The following is an 11,843-nucleotide window of genomic DNA, read 5'->3' on the forward strand; positions in this document are numbered from 1 at the left end:
CCCACTGGAGGGGGTGGGGAGGTGGGGTGGGTGAGCGAGCAGCTGGCAGGGGTCTACTGAGATCCCTCTCTGGGACACCGATGAGGTTATGGAGCTTGACTTCAATCAGTTACCTGAGGGCGATATATCAAATTTCAAGGCAATACTGTTTAAAGTATCTCTTGATTCCACAGAATATTCAATAGTCCCTTTAGGCTTTTGAAAAGACATTCGTCACCCATCTTTCTTTTCTGGGGTCTTCTTCTGGCCAGTGTCTTGCCATTAGTGATGTACTTGCAATTAATTTTTAGAAATTTCTCTGTATATGCTTATAACAAATTTATTTTAACACGTTCTGGTCAGATCTGTCATTATCTCAACCCTTCGTGCCCCACGTTGGGCGCCAAAAAGGACTGTCGTGGTTGAACTCCAGTCGGCAACCAAGCACACACAACCACTCGCTCACCCTCCCCGCTGGCAGAGCACGGGAAGCTGAAAAGTCCTTGACTTAGTATAAGCACTGCTTAGCAACAACTAAAACATCAGTGTGTTATCACATTATTCTCATGCTAAATCCAAAACACAGCACTATGCCAGCTACTGGGAGGAAAATTAACTCTGTCCCTGCCGAAACCAGGACAGCTGGTTTACGCACATAGCAAATAGCGCTTTCTGAGCCCAGCTAGCTTTTGGCTTTAGAAATTGAGCTCCTGAGATAAGACTGCATCTTCAGACAACTTTAACCACGTGGCATTTAGCAGAACTAGTAACAGAGTTGAAGGAAAGGCTAGCTGGAATAGCCTAGAGTCTGAGTAGTTTTGCCACAACTGCTAAATATTCACACAGAGGGAACTGCGTGAACATTTTTCTGGAGAAGAAATTTCTCTGCATCTCTGAAAGCAGCTCAGCTTTATCTGACATTCAGGAGCTGGGGTAACTTCACTCCATTTTTAGGAAAGTTATTTTAGCTTTAGGAAAGCCCTTACCCGGATCAGGAGAGTGGTTTTGCTGCCCAGAGCCTGGCAGAGAGGTACGAGACGGACTAATGCCTCTACTGGGATTTGTGGCACCTTGGGATACATCTTGCTGACTCTCCCATCGGCCCTAGGGGGAAAAAAAAAAAGTTGTATTTTTCAAAGTTAGCACACCAGCAAGAGTACAGCAATACTTACATACCATGCCAGCCTGCACAGCCCCTTTGCAAAGTTCAGAATGCACAGAGCTGAGGAAAGACCCTTCCCCAGAGGCATTTTTAGTTGAAACACCCAGTCCTGCAAAGATAAGCACCCCCAGCTCCCATCAGCATCAAGGCACATAAAAAGTCTACTTATAGACCTTAAAGCTATAATAGCTCACTCAATTGCACAGCTGTGTTTTACAAGTCACAACCAGGTGAAAAGTTACAGCCAGGTGAAAATAAAATAGTACTGTCTGCCCAAAATGCCTAAATATTTTGTGTATCTGCTCAGGAAGCGGTCACAAGTGAAATCGGGATATAGAGAGTGTCAGAGGGAAGGGGTGAGGACAGACACAGCTCTGAACAAGAAAAGAAATATGATCTTAGACCTAAAGGCTGGATGTTAGTGCCTAGGGTCAGATAATGGAAGAGCTGATCAGATCAAGAGGAAACAACTGTGGTAGTGCAATTCTTTTTAATAGCCTGGAAAAGAGGGAGATGGAATACACGACAACAAGCTACGGATACCAGGAGCCAAGAAAAAGATTAAGTAAAGACAGGTTAGAGTCTTGACATGGTTAGTAAAGATGAAACGATGTGGAAATGGCCTCAAGTTGCGCCAGGGGAGGTTTAGATTGGACGTGAGGAAAAATTTCTTTACTGAAAGAGTGGTGAAACATTGGACCAGGCTACCCAGGGAAGTGGTGGAGTCCCCATCCCTGGAGGTATTTAAAAGATGTGTAGATGAGGCACTTAGGGACATGGTTTAGTGGGCATGGGGGTGTTGGGTTCATGGTTGGACTTGATGATCTCAGAGGTCTTTTCCAACCTTAATGATTCTATGATTCTATGATTTTCAGACCTGCAAAAGCCTGAGTGTAGATGAGGCAGGAAGAAACAGCGACTGAAAAGGTGGTAGGCCATCTGCCTTTCCAAGGTCCCAGGATTCTCTAGTTGGGTTTTCACATGGATCCCAACGGAGGTAACACACTATTCTGCATGTGGGGTGCGATTTCTCTCGCTTTTACAAAGGTCCACTGTGGTTTTGCGTCTTTCTTCTCAACCTTATGGGTCAGAAACTGGCTCAATGACAAAGTCTCTTGGCTAACACAGAGAATCTCCAAGCTAGTATTTCACACCAGTGCACGAGTGTCAAGAATCTATGTGGCCAAATCATTTTTTCCTAACTCTATCATCTTGATATGTAAAATCATTTACAGATTTGCCTGCAATGATTACACGAAGTGACTGGCCAGAGGGTGTCTCTGCTGAAAATTTCATGTGAACACAAGACCAGTATATTGCTTCACCAAACTGTGCACCACGTTAAGTGTGCAGAGCTGAAAGGTAGGCACTGAAATCCATGTGGTTGTCCTTCAAACTTCTGATATAGGCCCACTCGTAACGCCTGCCAAAGTGGTTCCTTTGCACTGCTAAAGAGTAGGCGCTAACAAAACTATATGGTGCTAATTTACTTAATTTATAGGAGACCTTAAGGCAATTCAATATCCATTTAAGAGTCTACATGCCAAAAGAATCTGGTCTCAAATGCTGTAAGAAGTCTCAATGACTTGTGGAAAAGTGTTGTCCTGTTCAAGTAGCAGAGTGCCCTCAGGACTACAAGCTTGCAAAGTTTCACCTTTCCAGAAACAGAGGTTGCAAAGACAGGACGGTGCAGCCAAAAATTGAAGTCTGATCCCACTTCTGGTAAAGAGTTATGCTATGGTTGGTACAATATCTGTACTTGTCTGGATTATATTGTATCTGTATCTGAATCTTGCTTGTTCTTTTAAAAGACATACCAGAAAGAGAAATACTTTCATGAGATGGTACAGTGAACATACTAGAAAGGAGTCACAAGGGATGGATAGACCTGCTACATCCCAGAGCACAAGTTTCATGTGTTTTTCCTGGAGGAAGAGGGTGGAAATGTGCCTTTTCAAGAAGCTTCACGCTGTTGGATGCAAGGAAATAATCCGACCTTGAACACAAAAATGACAGGCAGCTAAACTAATCTTAACTGTAACTTGAAGTCATGAATGTTTCACAAATAATAAATAAGCCAGGATAGGAGGAATAGATTTCTCCAATGGGTTGAAGGTCACACTGAGCAGCCCAGAGCAAAAATCGTTTCCATTTGGATCTATAAGTTAGTCCCACAGAAGCTCTCCTGCTTTGAATAGCAAGTAACTTGCACTTTGGCAGAGCAGCACCCGTCTTCAGACCTCTACTAGCTAACATCCGTATTATTTGATGTAGAGACAACAGGCGCTGTTTCTGTGAAGTAACATTTGGGATACCTAAAGACTAATGGATGTCTGAGTTCACTGGAGGCAGCCATCCTGAATGTCAAAACTGATATAACCCAGGCTGGGACCTAGCAGTAATACCAGGGGTTTGTTTAGTCTTGTATTTTTGAGGACTTTGGTGTTTAAGCCCCTCTTGAAAGCTTCCTGCTCTATCAGCATGGATGATAGAGCCGTTCTACCCATACCTTAAGCCCCCAACTTAAGCATTATCTTTGACCTGCAACTCATTTATGTCTTACACACATCAAAAAGTCATGCCTATGTCTGGAAAATTCTTTCCACAAAATGCTTCTATGAAACAGTCTTTCCTATTCCACTCCCCAGAAACTCTTATTCAGGCTTTTGCAGTCTCGTCTTTCAACTAGTGCAGGTTTCTTTTGGGTGGCCTTACCGCATGCAGTCTTGCCCCACTTACATCCATTCAAAATACTGCTTCAGAGACTGCTTTCTGCCATTTTGATCACTTCATGCGCAGAAGCAGACATTGAAAGCCAGCATGGAAACAGCCTACGGCTTCAGACTATGCTCAAACTGTCTTCCCCTTCGGGATGTGAAAAGTTTCCTGAAGTCTCCTTCACTGGCTCCCACTGACGGGTTAGTTTGCAGGAGAAGAGTCAAAACATGAGAAAAGAGTTAATACTTCATCCAGATGGGGAAAATATCTCAGTGTAATTTGGTATTTTTGGCATGCACCAGCTCAGTGGTGCTGAAGGAGTTTTTAAAAACAAAAAAAAAAAAAAACAAACAAACCACAGCACCCCAAAAAAAAAAAACAAACCAACCCAAAAAACCCCCACAAAAACCAAAACAGAAGACTATTTGGTGGGAAGTCGTCACAAGACTCAAACAATCTTGAAATACTGTTTGGTTTTGTTGCCTTCTGGTCTGGTCTGCCATCAGCCTGGTAGATGTTGGCATTAGGTTAAGAAAACGAACAATGGAAGAGTGCGAAGCATCTGAAGGCTTCTTTTTTGGAGGACATAAAGCTTGATTAGTGTTAGTTTTGGATCTTAGAATAATGATGCACTTACTAAAGACAAATGGATAAAGGCTACATGTCGTATTAATTTTCTACCTATAGGCCAAGTCTAAGTGCTTCTGGAGACCACAGAGACATAAGAAACAGAAAGGCTATTATTGGAAAGTTTTCTAGCTTTCTAGAACACTGACTCAATGCAGGTAAGGAGCAACTGAATCATTTTCTGAATCACGATTTGTTGAGTCAGAAGTGCCCTTCATTGACTGTTCTAACAAAAACAGTTTCAGGCAAGTATCTTGACTTTCTAGACCTGTTTGGAGAATGATGAAAAAAATTGGAGTAGGTAAGAAACAGAGCAAAACACTTTCAGAATATTCATCTTGTACAGAAAGAATGGCAACGTTTAGTGACTTTTTCCTTAGGAAAAGCCTTTTTTCTTAGGATCTTTAGGAAATTTTGCTTCAGCCTTGCTATTATGGACGACTACATTTTCGACATAATTTTAAATATTTTGCCAGCTTAAACGAAGTGAAGGTCCTGAGAACAGGAATGTGCACTTGAGAAAAGGATTTGTCTGGCCATATATTTAAGGCATGTTGGGTTTTTAAATAACACTTGCTTTGGAGAGAGCGGAAAGATCATCATTGTAGACTGAAGGTCAGATTTGTTAGGGGTAATGTGAGCCTCAACTCTGAGATGACAGCAAACCATTAAAAAGTAGGTAAATCAGGGCAACAGGTGGAGAAATATTTGCAAAAGAAAATACTGGAGGCAACTGAAAGGCTCAACTGTTGTGCGAAGAATCTGCAGAGGCAAAAGGTAGTTCATGAATGATTGATTTTACTAAGGTGGATTGAAAGATAACCCATCTCAATCTCACAAAAAGAAAAAATATAAGAATTATTAACTATATTAACTTGATGAAGTTCCCAAGATTCACATATGCATGTTATACAGCACTCTCACGATTGCTTTGTGCATTCACTAACTGAAACACTTGAAGTCTAAGCAATTGGTATTAAGTGCTGTGAATCTTTCCTCTATCAAGAAGGGTGGTGAGAGAAAGGAAGGAAGTTTATAAATCATTTGCCCAGAGGAGCCATCATTTCATGAATATATTTGGTCTCTGCCAAGTGACCAAACAGAGGTCAAGTGACTTAATTTAACAAATCAAAAAATAGCCACCGGAAGAATGCATGTCCCTTGATGTATAAACAGCTCTGTATCAAAATAAAGTGTTTTATTTCTATAATACCTTCTCCTTCTCCTCTGCCTTCCCTTCTTTCACACATCCTCCATGAAAAACACCAGGGAATTTATTTCAGGTCAGCACCGACACGCACAAAATCTTTAGAGCAAATATGGGTGATCACTACCTAAGTCATCTGTAGGCTTTACCTGACAACAATTCTTTTCTTGAAGTTGACAGACCATTAAAATGCTGCCACTGGGTAAGAGAAATGAATAGTTCTTGTGTTTTATTATTTTAGCAGTTCAGAAAAGGCTTAGGAAAAGATGACCATGTAGCACTTAAATGTAAGCATACAGCTGGGACAAAAGGCACTTGTTCTCATGAACAGCGAGATTATTCAAATTGATCTACATGGTACCAATTTGGTGAAAAAACTCTGGTTCCCAGTAAAACCTGAAGGTTCAGTGGCACAATCTTGTCTTATTTGGCTTTTGGATACAAGGCTTTTGAGCTACAAACTACCGGACCTTTGGGAAAGGAAGGATGACTGTCAAAGACAGAATGGCTATTGTGCAAAGGTATTTTAAGAACAACTCATGAAATTTTTCATCAGTATGTGATTATAGTCTGAAGACGACCTGTAAAAAAAGTCAGAGGTGCCTTCCATTCTTTGTGCAGCTCATTCATCCAGTTTATGTCAACTGAATTTTTTAAATTCCAATGCAAGCACCCTGGAACGTAAAAATCCAGCTCCGTATCTTGTATCACCACTAAGAGACTCTATACTCTGGCATCACCTGACATGTGCTGATGTGCAAGATGAAATAAAATCCATCTCACTCTCCCGTAACCATATCTGTAGTGATAACAGGAGTAAAAATCGGCTTTTTCTCATTTAAGCAAGCAGATATAACTTCGAGGTGAGACCAAATGCAGTCCTGTTAACCTAATATGAAACATCCGTAAGACTGTCTTCTGAAGTAAATTTAGAAGGCACCTCTTTGCCTTCTCAGCCAGTTCGGTAGCTTAATCTCATGAGTTATTATTAAAAAAATCCCAATGGTGACTTAAATATTTCACGTGAATGCATATCTCAGTGTGAGAGTCATCCTGCTCTTTGGAAGCTCTCTGTGGTGTCAGTACAGAGAGATATTCTTTAATGTTTTTTCAAAATATGCCAAACCCACACCTCTGCTCCAGTCTGGAGAAGGGCTTTTCTAGCTCTTCAGGGGGGTGTGACCACCCATCCACATTTGTAGTAACAGAGATTCAACTATGGCTGCAAGATGAATCCGGGTCCTAATTCTGGAAACTTCTGATCTGCCTGTTTTAGCTGCACCAACACCATCTTTACTTCTTATTCTAACTTCTTTAATATTCTTGTTTACAGGGGAATGAGTCCTGGCTATTCATAGTGCTGAAGAATGAAGCGGCGTCCACATTCATAACTTTACCAGCGTGAATGGTGCTTTACATAAAGGAATGAGACTCAAGAGCCCTTTCCACAAAGCTAAAAATCCACGGTAAAGACAGCAGGAATGCAAGGAATAATAATGTTAAAATTAGAGAGAAAAATGAAGTAATGGAATAAAAGTTAAGGAGAGGAACATTCTGAAATATGTTGAGGGCTCCCACTAATATTAAAGTATGCAGGCTTGACAGATTAGTTCTCCACCCAATTCAGGATGCCGTTACTATCCTGTGACTGATGTTTCTTATGGTATAATAAACCACTTGTTTGAGATTAGCTTATTATAGTCACTTGTAAACAAAACCAAATTCCTGGTAAAATAACGAGTTATGACTGCTGGAGAAGACTTTTCACTAAATTTCTCTGCAAGTGACAACGACATCTAACTTAGCTGAAACTCTGCATATCAAGCCATTCTCAGATCCTTTATGCTAAAATAGATAGGACCAATATCACCAGTGTGCTTTATGATGTCTGTGTGCTATAGGAACATTTAAGAATTTGTTTAACATTGCATTGTGATTACAAACGCTTTCGCTCATCTCCCTACGGAAACTGAACCAGAGATCCATTTGAAATCAGAAAATTCTAACAGGGGAGTTTGCACTCCCCATGTCCTGAGTAACAAGTGCCTTGAAATGAAGCACGCTGCAAGCAAGGAGGTAAGCTACACAATCTCAGCTCCGTGTTACAGCGGTACAGTGTGTTTGTCAGCGGCTACATCAACCACGGTGAAGAGCTGCAAAACCCCATGCAAACCACTACGAATTAACTCTGGTTAACCAAAGCTTGGTACAACTAAGGGGACAGTCATTCCTCCGGGAGTGTTAACATGATACGAAGGATAAACATGTTTTCCATTGGCCCAGTATTAATTTAAAAATCATTCTTTCATAGAAATCGAGAGTTGTTAACACTGAACTATCTGAAGCCATAAAGCCTGAGAAAGATTTGGAAGAAACTCTCAACGTTTATCTCATCTCCAGGCTAATGTACACATGACTGGCATATATTTGCTTGCTTTCAGGTCTACCTTTTTTTTTTTTTTCCTTTTTAGCTGAGTTGGGGCCATTTCTGAAATAACTTCACCCTATCCAAAGAACTGTGAGAAATGGCATTAAATAGCTATAGCTCTGTAACAAACCGTAAGATGCACCCAAGAAGGAGAAACTTCTCTCATTTGTACCAGTTTCAAACTGCATTAATGACAGGCTTTTCAATGGAAAAAATCATTTGCTGTGTACTATGCAAATGAGACACCACCAGCGGCACCTTCAAAGCAGGAAGTAAAAGCATGTAAGTGAGCAAAATAAACTTTATAGTGAGATAAAATTATTATCCCACTCATTAGGTGGACCTAATGAATTACCTCTGCTGGGACCTTTGGACTCTGAAACATGCAATGAGAGAAATCATTGAGGGGAAGGGAGGAGAAAAACAGAAATCATCAAGAACTCTGGTCTTTAATTTTTGCTTTGAAAACCTACAATATTGAAACACCCCACAGTTCTCTCCAAATAGAAGTTGCTATAAGCACTTTATCACCTGCACATACTTTAGCATTCTCTACATGGACCAGATGTAGCAGATTTAGCAACCAATGCTAGAGCACTACATCAAAATTCTATTATTCCATGCAATTGCATTATGCATTAAAATATCTTTCCACCACTAGATTCTCCCTTTTAAAATGGCTCTGCTCGCTGGGCAGAATATCTATCAGGAGAAGACCCTTCAGTTTATCTAAGACTTGGAAATTAAGTTTAAATTTCACTTTTTAAAGAAATACTTTTGATCTATACAGTTGTTTTTAAGGAGTGTAGTGGGCTGAATTATCACCCACCACAAGCTTAAGACTGCTGGTTTCCCTCTGAAGGTCAGAGACTCTCCTCAAAGGCCTCTATTCTGTCCTAGAGGCGGACCTGAACTTACATAGGAACCCAAATTTGTCCCTTACCCAGAAGGTTTGCATCCAGCCAGGTTAAAGCTTTGGAAGAGCTCTGAAGCTTGACAATGAGAAAATTTCCCCTGATAAATGCAATCCTGTGTGATGGATGGCTACGTTTAATCCTGTCTGCTCAACTCAGGTCTGCCATCGTACATCCCACAGCGGCTGGCAGCAGTGCTGTATGACCGACGAAGGCTTGGGAACTTTCCCAGAGAGGTCTAGTGTAGCACATCCAAAGGTAGTTATGTCCTAGGAGCCCTGTGTGATGGATGGCTACGTTTAATCTTGTCTGCTCAACTCAGGTCTGCCGTCGTACATCCCACAGCGGCTGGCGGCAGTGCTGTATGACCGACGAAGGCTTGGGAACTTTCCCAGAGAGGTCTAGTGTAGCACATCCAAAGGCAGTTATGTCCTAGGAACAGTCCCAAGGATACAAGGAGCACCATGGGTGTGCCCCACCTTTTACGGATGTTTCCCACTTATGCCCCTGTAACTGGTATACTGTAGTCACTGTAGCTACCTTTTTTCTACAGAAGATTTCCCAGGAGACCTTCAGATACTTACCCGGTTACTGCTCAGGTTATAAGGGGGTGCTAAATCTTGGCGGCTTCCAGAAAGCTGAAATAGTTAAGACAAGCAGAATTATTTCTTAACAAAAACTTAAACAACTGATAAATATGTCTCTTGACAAACACAAGGAAGGGTGGAAAGAAACAGTTTTGCGGTTAAAGCAGAACTGAAAGCCAAGAGATGAAAGGTGAAATTCCAATTATTGACCTGGAAGGAGCCAGAATTTGACAAGTTTGATTACCAGTTCCGTCAATGGACTTCTTTCCAAATTTTGGACAACAGAAGTCTCGCCTTTCTTATGCACAACACTGTTACAAAGTTTAAGTTCAGTAAATACTTGTAACTTGCTTTCAAATCTTCTAAAGAAAAAGAAAAAAAAATCTTCAATTTGATAGCTAAATGAAAAAACCTCCAGAGTTCAGAAAAAAGTAAAAAAAAAGCATAAGTTATTTTTATGTGGCTTTTTCAGATAGTCTGGATTTATGGGGGTGCTTTCACGCATACTAGCCTGTATGATGAAAGCATGAATATGTGCAGATTTTGTCTCCACTTAGCGATTTACATGCTCACAAATAGCACAGACAAACAGAAGGAAATTTATGGCTATACTCCATGAGTCCGGCATCACAGGGACCTGTAGTTCAAAGACTGGACCTGCTGCCCTCAATATGCTGCAGATGCCAGCACGGAATACTCACCCGATTCACATTGGGAGAGCTCAGGCTCCTGCGGTAGAGTTTTCCTTTTCCCATTAGCTGCTCTTTTACAGCAACTTCCTGCCAATCATAGAGAAGCAAAACAAAGAAAACATGCATGTTTTGCAAGAATCTAAGCTCCAATCATCCCAGGATAGTTTTGTCTATACAAGAAAAACGTTTCTAAACAGCCTTACTGCACAGGCTCCTGTCTGTAAAGGCTACTGTAATCTAAAACTTGCACATAATATGGCTGGAAGTGTAAGAGTGGATAAACTTTAACATCTAGTATTTTGCTGATTGGCACACGTAGGATTTTACAGCTAGTTCTGATTCTAGGAGATGACTGTTACAGATGCAAAGACTAAGACTCCCTTTCCAAGCTGAGCTCCTATTTTAATCCTTTAAACTAATTATATATGACAGGGAACTTGCTTTCAATACTTAAGAGTGCATCACACTTCACCATTAATTTATAGTGGGCAGGCACATACCCTAGCTTGTTTTGCATAACTTTTTGTGCTTGCATAATTTATATCCAGAAGAACAATTTTCAATAAATGTTTTTCTTTCCTGTATTTTTCCTGGTAAACAGATCAAGTTACAGTACTTAAGATTGACTCAATCAACATCTTATTTATTGACGGAATAGGTTTGGTTACTTCAAGGTAGAACATGGGCAAAATGACAAGAACTCTACTAGCAACTTCGGAAACTATTACTAAAGCCCAAAGCTTCAGAAAGCAAAAGCTAATGCCACACAACTACTTTTTCTGAACCATAATTAGCAATGCACAGTCTTAAAAACAAACCAAGCATCCCATAATAATGCATTTAATATAGAGCTCCCAGTCCCATCCATCCATATCGCAGGTAGCTGAGTGAGAACATCTCTGTAGAGAGAGCTACATTTGCCTCTTTGGATGTCTGCCACACGCACACTTTGTAAGGCTGAGGTATGCAGTGAAGTGGTGTTTTTGGTTTGTTAGCCATTGTATGCACTTATGAGAACATTTGCATTGCCATACACTGTTCTTAGTAAGCATATTCTCTGCTGTCTGCTACAGCCTTAAAAACAGACCTGGCGCAGACGATCCAAGGTGAGAATGTTCTCCACAGCCAGCACACTCCGCAAGTACTTCTCAATATAGGCTTCAGAGTCAGCTGAAGCTGCATCTTCAACATTCGCTGCCATTCTGGCTAGTGCCTCCCGCTCTTCAGCTCCTTGAGCATCCTAGGAAGACAAAAAGAAATGACATCCTTTTAAAATGAAATAAAAGTCTCCCACATCACTCCTGAAGAAAACGCATTTTTAAAACATGCAGGACAGATTCAACATTGTTTGCCCTTAAGCTCCGGGGCAGATTCAGATGTCTTGTTGGAGATTTCTAAATATAAGCCTCGTTACATTGAAGGAACTTGTGCCATGCAAACTGCACGGGGGCTCCTACCACTGTCATAGACATCTCAAGCTATACGTGGTTACTCTTCTTTAGGTGTTGGTGGTTTAGGTTTTTTTTTTT

At 40.9% G+C, this 11,843-nt stretch overlaps 1 protein-coding gene across 1 annotated transcript in view; it reads right to left on the bottom strand.

The window, feature by feature from the left end:
- KIF13B (kinesin family member 13B) overlaps window positions 1–11,843 on the bottom strand; it is a 128,545-nt gene that overhangs the window by 21,189 nt on the left and 95,513 nt on the right. Inside the window, exons 32-36 of the mRNA XM_019473179.1 lie at window positions 11,402–11,554; window positions 10,324–10,401; window positions 9,620–9,673; window positions 8,477–8,497; window positions 966–1,083 (exon numbers count right to left, since the gene is read on the bottom strand). Coding sequence (XP_019328724.1) covers window positions 966–1,083; window positions 8,477–8,497; window positions 9,620–9,673; window positions 10,324–10,401; window positions 11,402–11,554 — 424 coding nt within the window. The remainder of the gene's footprint in view (window positions 1–965; window positions 1,084–8,476; window positions 8,498–9,619; window positions 9,674–10,323; window positions 10,402–11,401; window positions 11,555–11,843) is intronic.

This window comes from Aptenodytes forsteri, unplaced genomic scaffold, assembly GCF_000699145.1.
Source record: "Aptenodytes forsteri isolate BGI_AS27 unplaced genomic scaffold, ASM69914v1 Scaffold534, whole genome shotgun sequence".
NCBI classification, from domain to species: domain Eukaryota; kingdom Metazoa; phylum Chordata; class Aves; order Sphenisciformes; family Spheniscidae; genus Aptenodytes; species Aptenodytes forsteri.